Source organism: Phacochoerus africanus, chromosome 1 (genome assembly GCF_016906955.1).
Source record: "Phacochoerus africanus isolate WHEZ1 chromosome 1, ROS_Pafr_v1, whole genome shotgun sequence".
Taxonomy (NCBI): domain Eukaryota; kingdom Metazoa; phylum Chordata; class Mammalia; order Artiodactyla; family Suidae; genus Phacochoerus; species Phacochoerus africanus.
In genome coordinates, this window is record NC_062544.1 from 44,650,510 (window position 1) to 44,673,914 (window position 23,405).

The following is a 23,405-nucleotide window of genomic DNA, read 5'->3' on the forward strand; positions in this document are numbered from 1 at the left end:
GCTCTTTTCAATAAATGATGCTGACTCAAATGGGTATCCATATGGCAGAAAGGGAAAGCATGCACAAAAATCAACTCAAGATGGATTCTAGAGTGTTCCCTTGTGGCTCAGCGGGTTAAAGATTCAGCATTGTCATTACTGTAGCTCAGGTTTCATCCCTGGCCCAGCCAGGAACTTCCACATGCCATGGGCATGGCCAAAAAAAATGGGTCATATACTTAAAAGTATAAAGTAAAACAATAAAACTTCTAGAAGAAAACACGGGAAATCTCTTCAGGATCTTGGGGTAGGTCACAGTTTCTTAAACAGGACACAAGGAAATATTGATAAGCTGGATTTAATTAAATTTAAAAATTCCTTTCAATAAATAGCACTGTTAAGAGAATGGAAAAAGAAAACCTGAGACTACCACACAAACACACACACACACACACACACACACACACACACACACACACACCCCAACAAAGCATTTATATCTAGAAAATACTCTTCAAAAATTCTATAAATCAAGATGCAAAAGACAGAGAATACAGTTTTTTTTTTAATTGGGCAAGAATTCTGGGCTGGTACTTCACAAAAGAGGTAAAATAGTCAACAGGCAACTAAAAAGATGTTCAGCATCATTACTCATGAGGGAAATGCAAATTAAACCACATCTTGATACCATATGTTGCTCATCAGCCAGAAGCATCAGTGTTTCTCTTAGAAAAAGCAATTGCAAAACCACAGTTCTGAATACCAGAAAGTGAATTAGAGTAGGTGTCAATAATTATAAACAGTCTAGTTTACTTTGAAGAGTGAGGTTTCTATTAAAGATTTTCATCTTGCAGTGAAATGAATTTTAATTCCCCATTGTAGTTATGTCAGTTATTCTTACCAGCCTGATACAAAAAGTGAAAAGCTATAACAGAAATCTCACTCTTTGAATTAAATATTACTATTCACAATTATTGAAATAAATCTAAATTACATTTTGATATTCAAAACTGTGGTTTTACCATTGCTTTTTCATGAAGAAATACTGGAGAGACAAAGCCACACAATCTTTCAAATAACCTCTCCAAGATGGGGGAATTTAGTCCCAGCAGATGTGATAACATCACAAGAATATGTCTGTTTGGTGAGCAATGAGAAAGGCTGTTTATTTGAAAGCAATGAAAAAATCTAGTACATGGAAATATATAGCATAATGAACATATGATACATATACACACTCTGGGGCTGAGACATTGGACTGCATGAGCTGTAGATATGAGAAGTTTGCACCTACATCTGCTTGCTTTCCTACAACCCTGGGCGCTCAGTGCCCACTGTACTTCTCCATTGTCACTGGTTCTCAAGTGGAAATCTCTTTGATGTCTTATGACCTCATTATTTCAAAAAGAGACTTTTTCCATTACCATAGAGTTGAAGACTACTTTCCACGTTCACTAATGTTATGTAAAGGACACACATGGAAGTGAGAAACTGAAGAGTCAGTGGAATCATGGGCTAATTCAATGTGCTTCATCTAGCAAACCATAACCCTCTACCTAATGGTAAAATGGCTCAACAATATCTGCTCCATCCTGTCACATGCTACATACAACATGGTGAACTTTGAGGACCTTACAGTAGGAGAAAGAAGACAAATATTGCATTATTCCACTAGTGCAAAGTACTTAAAGGGGTTAAATTTATAGAAAAGAGAGAAAGCAGATTGTTGGCTGCCAATGACTGAGAGGAAAGGAAAATTGGAATTAGTGTTTAATGGATATAGAGTTTCAGTTTTTCAAGATGAAAAAGTCCTGGAGATTTGTTACACAGCAATGTGACTGTACTTAACACTACTGAACTCTACTCTTAAAAATGGTTAAGATGGTAATTTTTATGTATTCTTACTACAATTAAAAATAAAAGAAAAATGTGACAAAAAACATAATATCTGTTTCCTAGGATTTACAGACCACTAATGATTGTTCCTTTCTTTAAAACCATTTGGGTTCTTAAGTAGGGCTTCAAGAACCCTCTGAGGTGTTTATAGATAGAATTGAGGAGACCCATAAACTTCAATGGAAAACCATTTTCACTAACTTCTAACTGAATGTAGCATTTACCTCAGTCATAGTGGTAGTAGATGTAAAGTGACTGTCTCCAACAGAAATCACAAATATTTTCATATCATGTTTCTTTTAGGTGTTTCATAATACTGTTTATGCTCTGCCCTACTTCAAAATTATTGTAGTTATCAAAGTTAGCACTAACTCATGCTATGTAATGTGTTAAAGAGATGCTTAGTAATACCATATTACAACATTTTAAGACTTTTTAAAAACTATATTGCTATACAATTGATTTCCTTTGCAATTCTATGCTTGTTATTTTATGCATTTACCCTGAGAAGGAGTCCATAGGTTTTACCAGATTGCCAAAGAAGTCCCTGGAACAATAGAAATTTTCATTTAATTGAAAAAGGGATTAAGACTCCCACCCTAGCCTATTACTGACTTATTGGTCTGTCATGCTCATCGTACAATGTGTTGCTAATATGTGTTATGTAAATGTCCAGACACTTCATCTAGACTGGAAGCCACATCCTTTATAGAGCCTAACTGAATGTCTTGTGTACAATCAATGCTCAAAGAGTGTTTGTGATTTATTAATAGTAATATTCAGTTCTTAGGCCTGAAGTGAGATTCTAGCTCTTGGTCCTTGGGCAAGTGAGTTAGTATCCTCATCTGCAAATGGAACTATTGATACTACCTATCTCTTGGGACTCTTGTGAAAATTAAATGAAAAAATACTCACACAGAGCCTAACATAGCATATGCCCTATCACAAACTCTTTTTAAAATTTTTAAAATTTATTTTATTTTATTTTTTAGTTTAATTTTTTATTGAGGTATAATTGACTTACACTGTTATGTTAGTTTCAGGTATACAGCAAAGTGATTCAGTTAATATATACATGCATTTTATGTATTTTTTTTCTTTTTTGGATTCTTTTTCCTTACAGGTTATTACAAAACAATGAGTATAGTTCCCTGTGCTATACAATAGGTCCTTCTTGGTTATCTATTTTATATATAATACTGCATATGTGTTAATTTAAAACTCTTAATGCAAATTATCTGTTAATTATGAACATATTATTATTTCATGGGAGTTGAGAGTGAAATCATAAGGGCAAGAAAGCAAGTGGAGATCATGGACATTAAAGGGAGGTGAAAGGTGGGGGAGAGGCAAGGGGTTGGATTGGCTCCTTCAGAGATTATTCAGACCTAGGGGGCCAAACAGAGCAACCAAGGCATATAGGGCTGTCACAGATGGTAGATAGATTTGTGTGCTGAAAAGTGTAATAAATGATTCCTGTCCCTTCATATTGGCTAGCTCTTAAAGCCACAGATCCTTGGCTAAGTTATCATCTCCAGAAGGCACCTGTGATAATAAACTAATGTTGATTTCCACTCAGAGAGCAAGAGGAAGCATGGGGCAGTGGAGAAAGCACTGGCCTGGGTCAACACACCTCTGTGGTCTTGGTTTCTCTTTTATCAGGGTGTTGGACTTTCTACTTTAAAGAGCTGTCTACTTTAAACCTCTGTGATGCTCTGAGGAATCTGTGCTTATTTGAGAGAATGATTATATCCACAGAGCTCGTCTTAGAATAGTTAACTGCTGCCGCCTGACTTATAGGCACTGGCCTTGAAGGGTAAGTACCTGAATGAGGGGCAGGAAGGGTTCTTAGCACATAGGACTTGTTCTGGAATGTGGTCTATGGAGGTCAGAAAGAGACTCATGAGCCGCAGAAGAGGTGAGTGAAAATGAAAATATAGGCTATCAAAGATGAAAGGTGGACAGGGGGCCACCAGAGACAAAGTATATACTTAATTTATACTTATCCATGTGTAGATAATTAGATGTTTAAAAAGAGAAAATGCTTGTCATTTCTGATTATTGGGGCTTTATGAGGTCATAGAATAGCACCTCATTTATGACACATGTTGGGATAATGAACAGTGGCACCAAAGCATCAGGCCAAGCACTCAGTGTGTGCCCAATATCTACTTTTTAAATTTAATTTTTATTTTATATTGGAGTATAGTTGATTTACAATGTTGTGTTACTTTCAGGTGTAGATTCAGTTATACATATACATAAATCTATTCTTTTTCACTTTCTTTTTTACATAGATTATTACAGAATATTGAGTAGAGTTCCCTGTGCTATTCAGTAGGTCCCTATAGATTATCTATCTTATATACAGCAATGTGTATATGTTAATCCCAAACTCCAGATTTATCCCTGCCCCCAATTCCCTTTTGGTAACCATAAGTTTGTTTTCAAAGTCTGTGAGTCTGTTTCTATTTTGTAAATAAGTTTATTTGTTCCTTTTTTTAAAAGATTCCACATATAAGTGATATATTAGTCTTTCACTGTCTGACTTATTTCACTTACTATGATAATTTCTAGGTCCATCCATGTTGCCACAAATCACATTATTTCATTCTTTTTTATGGCTGAGTAATATTCCATTGTATGTATGTACCACATCTTCTTAATCCATTTCTCTGTCAATGGACATTTACATTGTTTCCATGTCTTGGCTATTGTAAATAGTCTTTCAAGGAAGAATAGGGTGAATGTATCTTTTTGAATTATAGTTTTCTTCAGATATATGCTCAGGAATGGGATTGAAGGATCATATGCTAACTCTATTTTTAGTTTTTTGAGGAACCTCCATAGTGGCTGTACCAATTTATATTCCTACCAACACTGTGGGAGGTGTTCCTTTTCTCCATACCCTCTCCAGCATTTATTATTTGTAGACTTTTTGATGATGACCATTCTGACCGGTATGAGGTAATACCTCTTTGTAGCTTTGATTTGCATTTCTCTAATAATTAGTGATGTTGAGCATCTTTTCATGAGTTTTTTGGCCATCTGTATGTCTTTTTTGGAGAAATGTCTGTTTAGATCTCTATTTGTGCGTGGTAAGCATAGAATTTAGCACACAGGAGTTTGTCTCATGCAAACAGAATTATGTAAACAGCACTTAAAGAGGCTTATTTCCTCTCATGGAGTCTCATTGCCTGAAGGGATTCAGAGATCACCGTAGCCATCTCTCATTCCCATCAGCTATCATTGGTGGGCCAAGAGCAAAAATCACTTCTTTCATATCTCAGTCCATCAAACGAATAGCTAGAACCTTTCCCAGTATGTTTTTTGTATCTTGAGTAAAAACAAAGAGAAAATTATATAATAAAATGACAGTGATATTCCTATGCCCATAGGATTTCAGTGTGTTTGTTTATTTAACTAGGTGAAGGAACACCTCAGCCTGTTTGATTGAAGAGTCACAAATCAGTTGAGATTTAGTTCTTGAAAATTACTTTTTGTGTCCCTAAACGTAGACATTCCAAAAAACTCATACTGTAAATTGAGTTCTCTTTTTCCCCCCATTTCTCAATTTGGATTTCAATAGAATTTCTTTCCCTGAGGGAAAGAGGGGGAAATGTCAGAATATAAACTCTGGAGGCTTAAATCCTGCTGATAGGTGAAATATTCCATCAAGTTAAACTTGCCTAAAGGCTGGTGTATTGCCACATGTAAAACTCTTTCGGTAAATCTCTCACAATAGGGCAAATTAGGCCAAGGAAGGATTCAGGCATTAGCGCACCCAAAAACATATAGGTTGGGTCTATATTACACCAAAAAAATTGTCATGTTAGGGACACAAATCCTGTCATCAAACTAACTGTTTAACATAATGTAGACCAAATAAAATACACAATTTTGACTAAATGTTTAGTTTTTTGCTCTGTAAGCTTAATGTAAATCTGTTTGCCCCAACATCATTTTCAGGGGAGAAAAAACAGATTTTTAAAAAAGCTGTGTCTTGCAAAAAGATTATGAAATTTAAAAAGGAATTGCTGGTGATCACGTAGCATTTCAAAACTGTTACCTGACACAACCGCATATGAAAACATCCTTTTGGACAGGGTGTAAAGGAAACCCCCCAACTTGATGTCATTACACTGTTGATACAGTATGAATGCAAACCACAGTGTCACCTCAACCAGCCAAGCAGTAATCCGAACTTCCTTATTTTTCTTCCTACAAATAAAAGAAAAATGTTTTCTGTGATGATGATAGGTTTAGTTATCAACCCTCTGGTTGTTTGTAAAATGAGGATGATTGTGATAGTTTTTGCTCTAATCTGGTTTATGCTCCTCTGAATGGTGAGGATTTTTTTTGTGACATATGACAGGAAGAATTCAGAGGTTAAAATATTCTCTGAGAGGAAAAAGAGATGAGAGGCAGAGCTAGAGAGAGAAGAGACATAGAAAGAACCCTGAGAAATGCCAGACTGCCTTCAAGCAGAAGAAAATTCTCTCTGAGCCCTGTTCTCTAAGTAACGGTCAGATCTGGGTCCTGTGGCCAAATTCCATCAGCCCTCCATCTCCCTGCCTTAATCTCCTCAGAGAAAAAATAATTTCAAAGCCCCTCGGTTTATTCATTCCAGCACATAGAGGCCCGAGTTACCCAACCTCTACTCAGGATCCGTCAGAGTCAGATACAAACTGAATAGCTGGTGTTTTCACATAAAAATAAGAAGACAAGGGTCCTGAGTGATTTGCTGAGCAAATATCTATTTTCAGTTAAATAAAAATTGATAGAGCATCTGCCATGTGTGGAGAAGAATGAGAACTTGAGCCCAGGTCTTGGGACACTAAAATTCACCATTATTTCCACCATACCACACTACCTAGGCTAAACTGCCAAGGCCCTATTTCTACTCTAAAATAACACTAGGCAAAAAAAAAAAAAAAAAAAAAAAAGGACCTCCCATGTGGCTCAGCAATAACGAACTCAACTAGTATCCATGAGGATGCAGGTTCCATCCCTGGCCTCACCCAGTGGGTTAAGTGTTTGGTGTTGCCATGAGCTGTGGTGTAGGTCACAGACATGGCTTGGATCCTGCCTTGCTGTGACTGTGACATAAGCCTGCAGCTGCAGCTCAGATTCAACCCCTAGCCTGGGAACTTCTATATGCCGTAGGTGCAGCCCTAAAAAGCAGAAGAACAGAACAGAGTAGCATAGAGTAGAATAGAATAGAATAGGATAGACACAGACCTAATCAGACTTACAAGATTTTTCACAGCAAAGGAAACCATAAATCAAAAGAAAAGATAACCTATAGAATGGAAGAAAATAGTTGCAAACTACTGTGATGCAAACAACAAGATCCTAATCTCCAAAATTACAAATAACTCATATAAGTCAACAACATCAAAAAAACCAAACGACCCAGTTGAATAATGGGCAGAAGACCCAAATAGATATTTCTTCAAAGAATACATATGGATGGCCAGTGGGCACATGACATATGCCCAATATCACTAATTATTAGAGAAATGCAAATCAAAACTATAGTGAGGTACTACCTTACACCAGTTAGAGTGGACATGATCAATAAGCTGACAAATAACAAATGCTGGAGAGGATGTGGAGAAAATGGAACCCTCCAACACTGTTGGTGGAAATATAAATTGATACAACTGCTATGGAAAACAGTATGGAAGTTCCTGAGAAAACTAAAAATAGAACTACCATGTGATCTAGCAATCCCACCCCTGGATATATATCCAGACAAAACTATAACTTAAAAAAGTATACGCAGCCCTCTGTTCATAGCAGCACTATTTACAGTAGTCAAGACAGCCCAAATGTCCATCAACAAATTAATGGGTTAAGGAGATGTGGTACATATATACAATGGAATACTACTCAGCCATAAAATAACACTGGACACTTAAGAGGTTAAAACACTGAGTCTTGAGGAAAATATCATTTGAGTGTGTGTTTTTCACAGTAGGTATTCCCAATAAACTCATCCACTAATTGGGGAAAAAAAAAAACCTGTGTGGTCATAGGTGAAGTGGATCCTAACAGGTCCATCAGAACAGGTGTTTATCAGAGTACCTTCACAGTAGTACCTGCTCACAGCAGCTATAGAGCTGAAATCACCATGGTGGTCAGGAAGGAAAGAGCAAATGTAGACTTACCCCGAAAGCACCTCAGAAAAGGAAGAAACATCACAGTTTTGTTTTATATTTTTTTGTTTCTTTTATTTTAAATTATAGTTGATTTATATTGTGCCAGTTTCTGCTGTACAGAAAAGTGACCCAGCCATTCATATATATCTATATGACTGATATATAAATATAATTCTTTTTATCATATTATCTTTCATCATGTTTTATCCCAAGAGATTGGATATAGTTCCCTGTGCTATACAGTAGAATTTCATTGCTTATCCATTCTTTTTTTTTTCCTTTGTCTTTTTAGGGCTGCACCCAGGGCATATGAAGATTCCCAGGCTAGGTTCCTGCCAGTCTAAGCCACAGCCACAGCAACACACGATCTGAGATGCATCTGCAACCTACACCACAGCTCACAGCAATGCTGGATCCTTAACCTACTGAGCGAGGCCAGGGATCAAACTCACGTCCTCATGAATGCTAGTTGGGTTCATTAACCGCTGAACCACGACAGGAACTCCATTCTAAATGTAATAGTTGGCATCTACTATCACCAAACTCTCAGTCCATCCCACTCCCCACCCCTTGGCAACCATAAGTCTGTTCTTTGTGCCTGTGAATCTGTTTCTGTTTTGTAAATAGGTTCATTTGTGCCATATTTTAGATTCCACATATAAGTGATACGTTAAGGTATTTGTCTTTCTCTTTCTGAAGATTGTGAGCATACATGCAGGCTTGTGGGTAAAAAAATCTTGAGAAAAAAGAATGAAGTGGCAAAAGAAATAGAATAATTAATGGTAATAATAATAATAAATGTATATAAGAATTTCTATGTATATAAAGAACAGACTTGTGGTTGCCATAGGGGATGGGGGAGAGATGGATTAGGACTAGCAGATGCAAACTATAATATGTAGAATGGATAAATAACAAGGCCCTACTGTATAGCACAGAGAGCTATATTCAGTATCCTGTGATAAGCCATAATGGATATATTTAGTTATATATATATAATTAAATCACTTTGCTGTATAGAGGAAATTAACATTGTAAATCAATAATACTGCAATAAAAAAAATTTGAAAGTACTATGGGTAAAATATTTGTCTCAAAGCTTGACATATTTAAAACAATTTCATTCACTCCAAAATCTTTCAAGAAATTTGCGAATATTCTGACGGATAAGATACAGCTTAAACAGTGTCGAGTTATAAGACTGGGATTTGAATCTATCTAGTCAGGCTCCAGAATCCATGCTCTTAATGGCTGTGGAATATAATTCTCTCAGGAAAGTTTTTACATAGGATGAGGTGAACTAATGTAGCCTCACATTCTTAAGGAAAAAGGGCACGTCTCTCTTTCCAGAAGAAGGAAATGAGACTAGGGGAAGGGTCAAAGAAATTTAGAGTTTTAGACAGAAAATTGAGGCCATTTGCAGTGGATGGCTAGGCTGATTCCTAAGGCCCCTTATGTTCAGAAGCATGCCGTCAACACAAACAGAGGGAAATTACCTCCTTACTTACTAAAACAGGTGTCATTTTCCAATTAATCTACAAGCTACAGTTATTTAGATCAATATGTGAAAACTTGTGACTGGGGCACAGATACATTCTATATAACTCAAATACATGCTGTTCCCACCTGTTCTAATTCAGGCATACTTGTCAACAGGCATTCTTTAGAGAGACATTAATATCCTGGGTTCTACTCTGAGATTGTTCAGTTTGGCCTCTGATGTTTCCTTTGGAGCAGATCAAAGCTGTTGGAGCAATGAATTCCAAAAATTCTGAAATTATGCTCAGTGTTTTTCTTGGAGAGGTGAAAGAGCAAGGCATTGATCAGTCATGGAATGTAGCAGAATATGGTCACACCTTTGCAGCATCCAGTTTTGAGAAACTCAAACACTTTTTTTGAATTTTTTTCAATGAATTTTATTATATTTATAGTTGTACAACCATCATCACAACCTAATTTTAAAACATTCCTATCCCAAATCCCCAGCCCATCCCTCCCCCCACAACCTGTCTCCTTTGGTAACCATAAGTTTTTCAATGTCAGTAAGTCAGTTTCTGTTCTGCAAATAAGTTCCTTGTATCCTTTTTTCTTTTAGATTCCACATATAAGTGATAGCATATGACATTTGTGTCTCACTGTCTAACTTCACTTAGCATGATAATTTCTAGGTCCATCCATTTGCTGCAAATGCCATTATTTCATTCCTTTTTATGTCTGAGTAGTGTTCCATTGTGTATATGTACCACATCTTTATCCAGCCCTCTGTTGATGGACATTTAGGTTGCTTCCATGTCTTGGCTGTTGTATATAGTGCTTCAATGAACATGCCCAGGGGTGGGATTGCTGGATCAAATCAATTTTTGTTTTTATTGTCCTTCCTCTAGGAGGTGGTTCTGAGAAGATATTGCTGTGGTTTATATCAGAGTGTGTTTGGCTTATGATATCTGGTCTTATATTTAGGTCTTTAATCCATTTCGAGTTTATTTTTGTATATGGTATTAGGGAGTGTTCTAATTTCATTCTTTTACATGTAGCTGTCCCATTTTCCCAGCACCACTTATTGAAGGGATTATCTTTCTCCATTCTATATTCTTGCCTCCTTTGTCATAGATTAGTTGACCATAGGTGCATGGATTTAATTCTGGGATTTCTATCCTGTTCAATAGACTCAAACTCTTGAGAAGAACTCATTGTACAGTTTTTTCAGAAAGAATCTGGTATGCAACACTTAGTACTAAATGATGTGTTTCAAATGACAAGTGCTGGAAGAATTCATAGAAAATAGCTAAGACAGTAGTAATTCACATTTGTTGAGCTTTTTTAGGTACCAGGTACTTCACACTAAGAAGTATGCTGGTAAATTTGTGTTTTAAAAAAAGACCCAGACTTGTAGCATTTGCCAGTTTCCATGGTGTAAATACTCCTACCATGGCCAATTTCAAGCTAACAAACCACCTCACAGAATCCCTGAATATTTTTCAGTCAGCTCTAGAGGGCTGGTAGGAGCTGGCTCCAGCACACCACTGTTTTGTTATCCTATTTCATCCTCACAACAACCTGTTAATGTCTGTACCACTGTTATCTTCAGTGTACACACTAGGAAAATTTTCCAAAGAAGTTTAATAATTTTCCCAGGTGCACAGAGCTAGGATAAAACAGAGCTCAAAGGGAAGCTCAGATTGTATGACTCTCATTATATATCTAGCCATAGGTCTACTCCTTCTTTACCCTAAAAACAGCCACAGAGAATCAAGGTGGCAGAGGTTGCCAGTCATTAACTAATTTCCACCTCCAGCTCACTTCTGTTACAGATAGATTTTCTGAGGCCCCTCAGAAACTTAGTTTATATGTCCAGGTCTTTACTGTTCAGTAGAGAATCTCTGTGTAAAAGCCTATAAGTGTATATTTTACCCAGTACTTGAAAAATAGTCCAGCCTCTTGTTACACAAAGGGTGGACCAACCATCAGGCTCATCTGGGAACTTGCTAGAAATCCAGAATCTCTGGCCCCTACCCCGACTGAACTAAAGCAGAATCTGCATCTTAAGAAAATTCCCAGGTGATAGGTGTGCCTGTTAAAATTTAAGAAGCTTTAGCCTACAGTGATCATATTGGGGATCTCATATACAGAGAGTGTCTCATATTGCAGGCTGTTCTTGCAGTTGGCAGGGAGTGGCCCTGACACAACACACCCTATTGTGGCTGTTAGGGGTATAGCCTATGCTCACCAAACAGAGCAACTCTACATAGTAAGACTTTGGCCTCATTAGCAACATTTCTGAGCAAACAGCTACAGGCTTCTCTTGCATTAACCTGCTTAGTCACTTCAAATTTTATTTTTCTAACTCTATGAGAAACATTGGAGGGCCAAGTTCAACTAGATTTCTCACAAGGATTTCCTCTCAGAAAAATTATGCAGGGAGTTCCCGTCGTGGCGCAGTGATTAACGAATCCGACTAGGAACCATGAGGTTGCGGGTTCGGTCCCTGCCCTTGCTCAGTGAGTTAATGATCCGGCGTTGCCGTCAGCTGTGGTGTAGGTTGCAGACGCGGCTCGGATCCCGCGTTGCTGTGGCTCTGGCGTAGGCCGGTGGCTACAGCTCCGATTCAGCCCCTGGCCTGGGAACCTCCATATGCCGCGGGAGCGGCCCAAGAAATAGCAACAACAACAACAACAACAACAATAACAACAACAACAAAAGACAAAAAAACAAAAGAAAAATTAATGCAGAGAATAATATCTTCTAAACACCCCAGCGTCTTCCAGGTAGAGGAGAAGGGGAGGAGTGAGATTGCTGGAGCCAGACTTTTATGACGTGCCTACTAAATTCAAACCACAAGGCTCCACTTGAACTTGGCCAATAACTCATAAGTTGAAAACAGAAGGAAAGGCTGTGTCGCCAAAGTTAGAACTTTTAAAACCTCTTTTGAGATGTTCGGCAAATTCACCATCCACGATATTTAAAAGCACTGTTGTTTGGGTTTGCGCTGGATTTTATTTTCTGTATTTTCCCACATCCATTGCACTACTGAGGAAGTAGCCACCAAACAGATGCAACTGAAAGTAAATCTTCCATCTTTCCAGTTGAGATGAAAACCTAGAAATGAAATAGATGAAATTCAGAGAAAGAAAAAAATTTCAGAAGTACTAACTTGGAATTTTGAAAATAAAGACCAAAATTATTCTAATGTGTGGACACCAATGGTAATTACAATGCCTGCCGGCATTACTAACTGAAATACATCCAGCTAGGACAACAATGTAAGAAGTTCCTTTACATTTTTCATCTGGACAAGGTAGCCCAGCAAACCTGCCTCTTAGAAAGCAGAAGAGCAGCATTAGTCAACTGAGTAGAGGCATAAAAGGAAGAGCACTCTGTCTGCCTAGTCATGGGGAGGGTTGCTATATTCTTACTGAAGTTGATCATTCAGAGATATTTCCTCAGGCTTCTGGTGACCAAGAATAGCATCCAAAGACTCTGAGATATCAGGAGACTACTGAAGAAAATCCCAAATCATCCCTACACTGGAAGCTTCTCATGAATGGAGATCATATCTCTATTTTGTTCACCACCGTGTCCCCAGGACCTAGACCATTGCCTGATATCTAGTTAGTGCTTATTAAATATTTATCATGTGATTGATGAATGAGTAAAGTCTTGCTCCAAATAAAATGAGCATGCTACAAATGCCTGATAAATACTCAGTAAATTTCCATCATCATGTGCATGGAAATAAAAGCTATAGTAGCCTGGAAATTTAAAATAAAAGGAAAAACAGGGCAAAGTCAGAAATGGGTATATCTACACTAAATAGGAATGGGATTGTGCAGACTGGGAAGGGGAGGAAATGAGAAATACTCACTGTGGAGCCAGAAGCTTCCATCACCTACTTCATTCACCATTTTGCCAAAAGTTGAATTTGTCCACTTAGACAGTGAACATTTAGTGTTTAACCAATATCTGTTATGGCTACAGATTATATGCCTAGCACCGTTTTGGCACTGTGAGAGACAGAAAACCTATCTATCATTCAGCTCTTACCTTCTGAGAACCTAGAACTTGGTTGAGAATGTAAAACTAACGTGATTATATTATAAATTAAAAAACAATGCACTATATCAGTAGGAGAGATATCCATAAATAATTTATGATTAAATGCCAAATAGGATATTGAATATTGAAATGGTCAAAGAAGTCTTTTTATAAAGGAGATGCATTTTGAGCTATGATGAGTCCCTGACACAGAGTAAGTGCTAAATGTTTGTTTGGAGTTCTAAGACCAAAGCAATCTGAAAATTATCTTAAGGATGACATACACGCACGCACACACTTTATATACAGCATATTTTATGGGAAGAGAACTTCTCATACTGTTGCTTCATTAAATGAGAAGTGGGTATAGTATAAATAATAATTGGAAATCTAAAGTCACAGGCAACATCAATTTTCAACAGTGTTCTTCCAGGATTTTAGATAAGAATTTAGTCCAGGATAAAAAAGTGGAACTCAAGTATACAGACTTCTTAGAAAAAGTACAAATTAGCTTACTAACAATATCCACTGATTTTAAAGGAACAGCCTTAAAAGAGGTTTGGAGAGAGTTCTCTCATGGCTCAGCAGACAATCCCTCTGGCATTGTCTCTGCTGTGGCTCTGGTTACAGCTGTGGCGCAGGTTCAGCACCTGCCCTAGGAACTTCCACGTGCTTTCCAAAGTAGTTTAGAAAGCCCTTGATTCCAAGGAGAGCATCAAGGACTCCTTTATCATGTGGTTCAGTGTTCTTTTCCATAGTTGATAATACCTTGAGCAGCCACTGCTTCTCCATCCCCAACTTTGTTGGTTTCATAGAAGCATCTAGTCAAAGATCAGGTTGGGAAGCAGTATCAGGATGAGAAGTGGTGCAGAATAGGAAGGGATGAGGGGTGAGAGATGACGGGCTGGGAGAGGTAAGAAGAAAAACATCACCAAGAAGCAACTCTGTTTTCACAGTGACATAAGCTAAGGCAGCCTGTGGATTGATACAAAAAGAAGGAGATGCCTTGAAGGGTGGCTGATTAACTCCTGGCTCATATTACAATGATGGTAACAGTGAAGATTATGATAATGGCTCCTCTGGGCTCTTTAGTATTAAATGTTCTTCATTGTGGCCATGCTTCATCTTCTCCCCATCTACACTCTTCCAAATTGTGTCCCATCAGTCCTGCTGGAAATAAGGGATATGGCTGAGCCAGTCAGCTAAACATCCTTTCCTAAAGATCACTCAAAAGTCTATAAAATAGGAGTTCCCGTCGTGGCGCAGTGGTTAACGAATCCGACTAGGAACCATGAGGTTGCGGGTTCGGTCCCTGCCCTTGCTCAGTGGGTTAAGGATCCGGCGTTGCCATGAGCTGTGGTGTAGGTTGCAGACACGGCTCGGATCCCGCGTTGCTGTGGCTCTGGCGTAGGCCGGTGGCTACAGCTCCGATTCAATCCCTAGCCTGGGAATCTCCATATGCCGCGGGAGCGGCTCAAGAAATAGCAACAACAACAACAACAACAACAACAACAAGACAAAAGACAAAAAAAAAAGTCTATAAAATAGCACTGTGCAACAGAAGTAAATGCAGCCCACAGATGTATTAATTTTTCTAGTAAGCATATTCAAAAATAGATTAAAAAAAGAAACAGGGAAAATTAATTTTAATGATATATTCAACCTAATATGCTTAAAGTATTATCACAATATAAATTAATATAAAAATTTTAAGGGTTCGTATTATATATATTTCTTCATACTAAGGTTTCAAAATCCAGTATGTATTTTACACTGCTAGCTCTTCTCAGTTTTGACTAGCCACATTTTAAATGCTCAATAGCCACATATATTATCTGGTAGTTACATTATTGGACAGTACAGCTCTAGAAGCTTTGAAATGACCACTTAGAAGGATCCAATTAAAGTCTCAAAAAAACAGTCTTTATAAGGGCACTAATCCTATTTATGAGAGCTCCACTCTTAGGACCTATTACCTCCCAAAAGCCCCACCTCCAAATACCATAATATTAGGGACTAGATTTCAGCATATGAATTTTGGGGGAACATAAGCATTCAGTTTATAGCAAGCACCGTGGAAACAAGAAAAGAAACCTGAATTATTTAAGTCAGTATTGATTAAAATTATAATTGAAATTATACATTATTATACATATTATACATATTATAATAAATTATACATATTTTAGTTTGACTAAAAGGATATTGACTGAACTACTTTGAGAATGTAAACTGCTCATTAGCTATGAGACTTTAAGTCAATTTTAAAATAAGGTTCAAAAAAATTATATGCCAATTACCATAAAACTTAAGTTTAATCTACACTTAACATGTCATTTTGGCATTATGAAGTTGTGTCTGTTTAGTGAAGGAGGAAAAGTGATAGACTATGGAAAGTTTTGTTTTGATGAATCCAAGGACTTTGATTTTATAACCTTTTCTGTTACAGGAATTTACAGGTTTTAGAAAATTTGTGGGAGAAAACTATATTTTTCACTTAAAGTTGTAACTATATTTAAGAGGTTGATTTTTCTCATGACTCTTATGTATAATTAACCAACTAATTGATTTTGTTAGTCTACTTTTAATTAACTCAACCAGGAAAAAAGACTGTGCATATCCTCCTAAATTGGAAACAAACCTAAAGGCATTTTTCAGTAAAATAGATAAGTGATGTCAACAGAGTTCCTTTTTTTTTTTTTTTTTTGGTCTTTTTAGGCCTGTTCCTGCAGCATATGAAAGTTCTCAGGTTAGGGGTCAAATCAGAGCTGTAGCCACCAGCTTACATCATAGCCACAGCAACATGGGATCTGAGTCACGTCTGTGACCTATACCACAGTTCTCAGCAATGCTGGATCCTTTAGTCCACTGAGTTGGGTAAGGCCTCTCGGAGCCAAGACCTGGATGGTAGGAAGAAGCCTACTGTGGGAAGAATCAAGAGAAGAGAGACTTAGACCAGCCCTATACAAAGTATGGGCTGTAGCTGGTGCCAGTCCAGGAACTGCTTGTCACCAGGTAGAGATAAGATATGTACAAAAATTGAGAGCACTTCTAAATATAACCATTTAGAAATGGTTACAGCAATTATACACCACCCTACCTCCAAGCCTGTGGTAAAGACTCGTCTTAGTGAACGTGGTGTAGACCAACTTGGGTGTTGTCAATCTTGTGTGGAAACTCGTGCACAGTAGGATAGTGTTAGTATATGATATTTTAAGGTTAACTATAATCTAAAAGCATATACAAATATGAGAAAAATAAGCACTTATTTTTCTTTCTTTGGGTAAGGCCTCTCGGAGCCAAGACCTGGATGGTAAGAAGAAGCCTACTGTGGGAAGAATCAAGAGCCCTCTCCTCTGTAAACCACCTGTTTGTTCTTTGTATCCATGAGTCTGTTTCTCTTCTGTTATGTTTGTTCATTTGTTTTGTTTTTCCACATGTAAGTAAAATAATAGTGTTTGTCTTTCTCTGTCTTATTTAACTTAGCATAATACCCTTCAGGTCCACCTTAATTGTCACAAATGGCAAGAGTTCATTCTTCTTTATGGCTAACTAATATTCTGTAATTCTGTTATATATATATAACATCTTCTTTGTCTCCTCATCTATTGATGGTCACTTAGGTAGCTTCCATATCTTGGCTATTATAAATAATGCAGGAAAGAACATAGGGATGCATATAGCTTTTTGAATTAGTGGGGATTTTTTTCCTTTGGATAAATACCTGAATGGAATTGCTGGATCATATAGTAGCTCTATTTTAATTTTGGGGGGGAATCTCCATACTTTTTCCATAGTGGTTGTACCAGTTAACATTCCTACCAACAGTGCGTGAGGGTTTCCTTTGCGCCACATCCTCACCAGCACATATTATTTGCTCTCTTCTGGATAATAGCCGTTCCAACAGGTATGAGGTGATATCCCATTGTGCTTTTGATTTGCATTTCCCTGATGACTAGTTATGTTGAACATCTGTTCACATGGCTGTTGGCTATCAGTATGTCTTTTTGGGGAAAATGTCTATTCAGATCCTCTGCCATTTTTTAGTTGGGTTATTTGGTCTTTTGATGCAGATTTGAATGAGTTCTTTATATATTTTGGATTATTAACCATTTATCAGATATGTCATTTGCAAATATCTTCTCCTTTTCATTTTGTTGGTAGTTTCCTTCACTGTGCAAAGGACTTGTAATTTGATATAGTCATATTTGTTTATTTTTGCTTTGGTTTTCCTTGCTTGAGGAGCGATAGCCAAAAATATATTACTGAGACATGTCAAAGAGAGTACTGCCTATGTTTTCTCCACTTATTTTTAAAACTTACTATTTTCAATCATTTTAATTTTTAACAAATGTATTTTAACACATGTTAGAATAAAATTATTAGTTAAATTGTCGAAGTAAAATTTGTATTATTTATTCTTTCAGATTTATTGAGGTATAATTAAGTAATATTCACTTTTTTGAGGTGTTCAGTTCTCTGAATTTGACAAGTGAATACAGAGTGAATAATCATCACCATGACCAAGACAGACTTTTCTGTCACTCCAGAAGTTCACTCCAGCCTCTTTGTAGTGCTCCCCCTGGAAAACACCCTCTGTTTCTATCTCTTATTTTTTGCCAGAATGCCTTATAAATGGAATAATATGGTATGTAGTCTTTAGTGTCTGGCATCTTTCACTCAATCCAGTGAGTGCATTTAAGATCCATTCATTTGTTGCATGTATCAGTATTTCATTCCTTTTTATTGCTTAATAGTATTCTATCATACAGATGTACCACACTTTGTTCATTCATTTACCAGTTGAGGAACATTTGGGTTGTTTCCAGTTTGGGGTAATAATAAATCTGCTATAAATATTCACCTAGATGTATTGGTGAAAACAAATATTTTCATTTCTCTTAAATAAATGCCAGGAAGTTGGATTGCTGAGCCATATTTATGTTTAACTTTATAAGAACCACCCAGACAGTCTTCCAAAATGTCTGGGTCATTTTGCACTCTCATCAGCAGTATGTCAGAGTTAGCATCCTCACCAGCACACAGTGTGTTTTTAGCTTTTTAAAAGCCACTCTATTAGTGGTAGTGGTAGGCATTTCATTGTGATTTTAATTTACACATTCCTAATGCTCAATAATGCTGAGCATCTCCTCATACACTTATTTGCCATCTATATCTTTTCTTTGGTGACATGTCAGTTCAAATCTTTGCCCTTTAAAAAATTAAATTGCTTGTTTTTTTATTACTAAGTTTTAAGAATTCTTTGCATATTCTGGATACAAATCCTTTATCAGGTATGTTTTACAAATATTTTCTCCCTGTCTATGGTTTGTCTTTTTATTTTCTCACAGGCATCTCTCAAAGAACAAGAGTTTTTAATTATGAAAAAATACAATCACAGTGGCTTCTGTGACTGGGGAAATTAATTTCTGGTTTTATTTAATTTTAATTAAACTTAAATAGCCATATGTGGTTAGTGACTACCATATTGGATGGCACAGCATCTTAATGCCTAAATATGCTTTCAATGAATAATATGTACATTTAAAAAATTCTTTTACTATTCTAAGTTTGTTTAATTACATTTATTGACATATAACATTATGACTGTTGAGTCTAGTAATAAAGATAGGGGCTTACATTTTCTAAATTTTCTTTTTTCTTTTTCAATTATTAATTTTTATCATGTTTTATTAATGTCTCAGTTCCAATGATATTTTAGAAATTGAAAAGCCTGGCCCTTCACCACAGATAGAAGCACTGAACTAGATGGATGTTGTACATGAGAAAAGGCCTTGTCTCTCTGGCAGGACTATTCCTAGTTGTTAATCCAACAAGTGGCATTCTGGAGAAGGATGTGATGGATAGGGTGAAGGAATGGAAGACTATATTAGGAAATGTGATCAGAGAAATGGCTTTCAGAGTTAATGCAAAACAAAACAAAACAAAAACCCAGCACTGGGAAATTTAAGAACTGTATCTATGGAACACATTTTGGGTAATAATTTGTAAGAAGTAAGTTCTGCCTGTGTTTTAAATAAAATGAACACAGGGCATTTGAAGGAAGGACTGATGTGAGAAGCTAAGTGGGTCATAGGATTGTCCTAGGGAACTGGGCCAGACAGTGTAGTTGATGGGAAATAAATGCTGGGGCACTGAAAAAATATGAGAGGCAAGAGATAAGAAAGAAGTCTCTCTACTGAAGGACACAATCCATATCAGTCCATATCAAAACAAATGTGGCCATATATCAAGAAAAAAATGGTTTCTGATTTCATTTCTATAGTCACACACTGATTTTAAAGAAAAGTTATTACCGCTATCAACAGCATTTATGAAAGTATCTTGTTTAACTTGTCCAGAAGTCTCATTGTGTCTTGAATATAGAGCTTTGTTTTACATTTATGTCAGGTTTTAATGAAAAATATAAAATGACAGCCTTGTTGTAATAAGCCTAAAAATGCAGAGGTAGATAAAGAACAAGTTAGAAATCTCCTACTTTAATTGAAACCTCTGGGAGTTGCTTAAAATTAATAGTACCTCTCCATATTATCTTCATCTGTTCCTATAAAATATATAAACATAGTTATATATTCAGTGGGTAGCTGCTGGTTATAAAATTGTGAACAGAAAGTTCCCGTCGTGGCACAGCAGAAACGAATCCAACTAGGAACCATAAGGTTGCAGGTTCGATCCCTGGCCTTGCTCAGTGGGTTAAGGATCCGGCGTTGCCGTGAACTGTGGTGTAGGTCACAGACGAGGCTCGGATCTGGCGTTGCTGTGGCTCTGGTGTAGGCCAGCAGCTACAGCTCCAATTAGACTTCTAGCTTGGGAACCTCCATATGCCGTGGGTATGGCCCTAAAAGGACCAAAAAAAAAAAAAGTGGACAAATGAAATACATAACTTTTTTTGGTCTTTTTGTTTTTCTAGGGCCGCACCCACAATATATGGAGGTTCCCAGGCTAGAGGTCCAATGGGAGCTATAGCCGCTGGCCTACACCACAGCTATGGCAAAGCGGGATCTGAGCCGTGTCTGCAACCTACACCGCAGCTCAGGGCAGTGCCGGATCCTTAACCCACTGAGTGAGGCCAGGGATGGAACCCGCATCCTCATGAATGCTAGTCAGGTTCATTAACCACTGAGCCACAATGGGAACTCCCAAAATATATAACTTTTTAAATTTAATATAGTCATCCTACCAAATAAATTCATTTAGATTTACTTCAGATTTTTAAATCTTGAGTACAAATTTACCACCATTTATTCAGCTGCTCCTCATATGATATACATTTAGATGATTTTGAGGTTTTTGTCACCACGTATAACACTGCATTAAACACCCCTGTGACTGCACACTGTTTTAATTTCACTGTCATGGATATCTAAGCCCTAAAATACAACCTTTCAAATGCCACTTCTTTCCCCCCATCCTCCCTGTCATTTGGAGAACAGAGCTGAAGGGAGACTGAAGATGAGCCGGGAACGCTGGTAATTACTCCATATGGCACACGGCCAGCAGCCTCCTGCTACAATATTTACGTCCTGTTCCATTGAGATGGCACTCTGCTCACATGACCCAAATGCAGTTCTCACTCCACCAAGAACACAGCCGGATCCAAACTGCATTGGCAGCTTTGCACATGCTCCGTCTGGCCCTGTGAATCCTCACTCACCCATTGAGATTTCTTCTGGTTTAAAGCAACACACCAGCTGCTGAAGCTCCGTGACCTCTAGTGTTTTCCTGGCCCAGATCCAAGGCAGGTGGCCCCCCCCATGAATGGTATTTTTAAGGGTTTGAGCTTTTTTTCTGTATTTGGTGAGGATTGGAGGGTGTATAATACTTACACACGGTTATAGCTGATGAGTGAGACCATAAGAAGTAACTCTTTTTCCTGGCAGGTATTACAGGAATAACACTTACCTATTTCCATCTTTTGCCTTGACAACGACCTGCAGCTCTAATGCACATTTAATCCTCAAACAGAGGTCTTGGCAAGGGATGCTGTGTCTGACTGTTGTGTTGACTGTAATATGTGAGATGGTGTTTTTTCCTCTCTAGAGACCTAGATGCTTTTTGCCATTCTGACGCTGAATGATGAGACAGGCAACCATGGATTTCAGCACTCCATCTGTGTTTGATCAGCAAAAAGGTAAATGTGCTGCTTTAATTCGTCCTTTGGTTCTATGCATCTTTAGTCCAACAGTAGGGATTTGCAATTGTACAGGGAGAGAGAGGAGTGAGTGTGTGTGTGTGTGTGTGTGTGTGTGTGTGTGTGTGTGATGTGGAAAGAGGATTTCATATGGGAAACAAACCTGTTCTAGATGTTCACTTCTTATTTGACAGCATTTGGAAGGGAAAAATAAGCTTCTGGTCTGTTAGTCTTGTTAAAGTGCTCCTACCTGCAAATTTTAAAAATTGGATTTCAGGCATACCAGGTATTTCTGATAGTATCATCTTTATTCTCATTAGCTTTTTGTTCAAATCTTTAAACTATATATATTATAATAAGTAACATAAAAAGAAAAATAATGTGTATCTTTTCAGTATACTAACCCAATATCTTATTGCTACAGTTTCATAAATATTTTTTGATTCCCTTCAGGAATAGATGTAGCCCAAATTTATGCTGTAGTTGATATATTATCTCACCCAAGGTTGTGTAATAACTTATCACTGTTGTTATTGGCAATGAAAAGATGTGACCTTCTTACTCATAATTTCCAGAATGAAAGTAATTTTCCATATGAAAAGATTTCTGTGAAATTGACCCATCCTTATAAAAAACGTGTATTCAGACATACGGTCTAGGTGTGTACATTTTGCATATGCAGTGTGTGTGCGTGTGTGTGTGTGTGTGTGTGTGTATAACACCTTCGTATAATTATGTATCGTTTCTCTGTATGTATAGGAAATTTTCATTCTTTAAATGCTGTAAATATTTTTAGAAGATTTTAAAAATATCTGATATCTGAACCACCTTCAGTGATCCCTGAGTATTCTTCAGAATCCTAAAATCCTTTGGTTATTTACTTGTTTTGGCTACAGTGTGAAAATGGTGGTCCGTGAAAGCCTCATTAAGAAAATTCATTGCTCTTTCTTTTTCCCTTTGCCTGCTCTAGGCCATAGTGTGTTTACTATCCTTCAAGCTACATCTAGTTTCATGTATGAATTATTTTAGTTCAGTGCTTTGTCAGGTTATAGATTTACATTTTGATTTCTGAATAACTACCGTATGTATGTTTGTGTGTGTGCATCTATGGAATATGCTGGTTCACACAGCGTTTGGATATGAACACCGCAGAGAAAGTGATTGCTACAGCTGTGCCTACCACATCCTTCCCCTTTGTACAGTTTGTATCACTGATGGTAGTCAGCAAAAGTGAAAATACGCTTAGGTCTGAAGACCTCATACTGGCTAAAAATGACATTATTGAGCTATGCAGTCCAAAGAGGAACACAATGGGTTTATTTTTGAAGACTAATTTGAGGGAGCTCGAACTGACTGCAGAGAACTAGCCCTTCGTAATGAATTTATCTGTTCCAGTGTTGTGTCTCCTAATAGGATTGAGCCCGAAACATAGTTAAAATATTTATTTATAATATTTATTTTCTTGTAGCACCTTTCACATGAACAATTCATAGCTATTTCTCCACCCTAGGCCTCACTCTCCCCTCTTGTAAGTTAACCCTCTCCTTGCCACCCCATCTCTATTTCTCAATCATTTCTCTCTAGAGGTGCTGAGGTGTGGTGGAAATAGCATGGGTGACATACGTTGCAATGGCAAAGCAACTACTCTTAGCTGAGTGACCTTAGCAAGTTACCTGACCTCT

The 23,405-nt window shown here is 37.4% G+C and overlaps 1 protein-coding gene across 1 annotated transcript in view; it reads left to right on the plus strand.

The window, feature by feature from the left end:
* Window positions 1–3,530: 3,530 nt before the first annotated feature.
* ANKRD55 (ankyrin repeat domain 55) overlaps window positions 3,531–23,405 on the plus strand; it is a 113,947-nt gene continuing 94,072 nt past the window's right edge. The window contains exons 1-2 of the mRNA XM_047758445.1: window positions 3,531–3,691; window positions 21,633–21,723. Of these exons, the coding sequence (XP_047614401.1) occupies window positions 21,666–21,723 (58 nt within the window). The 5' untranslated portion in view covers window positions 3,531–3,691; window positions 21,633–21,665. The remainder of the gene's footprint in view (window positions 3,692–21,632; window positions 21,724–23,405) is intronic.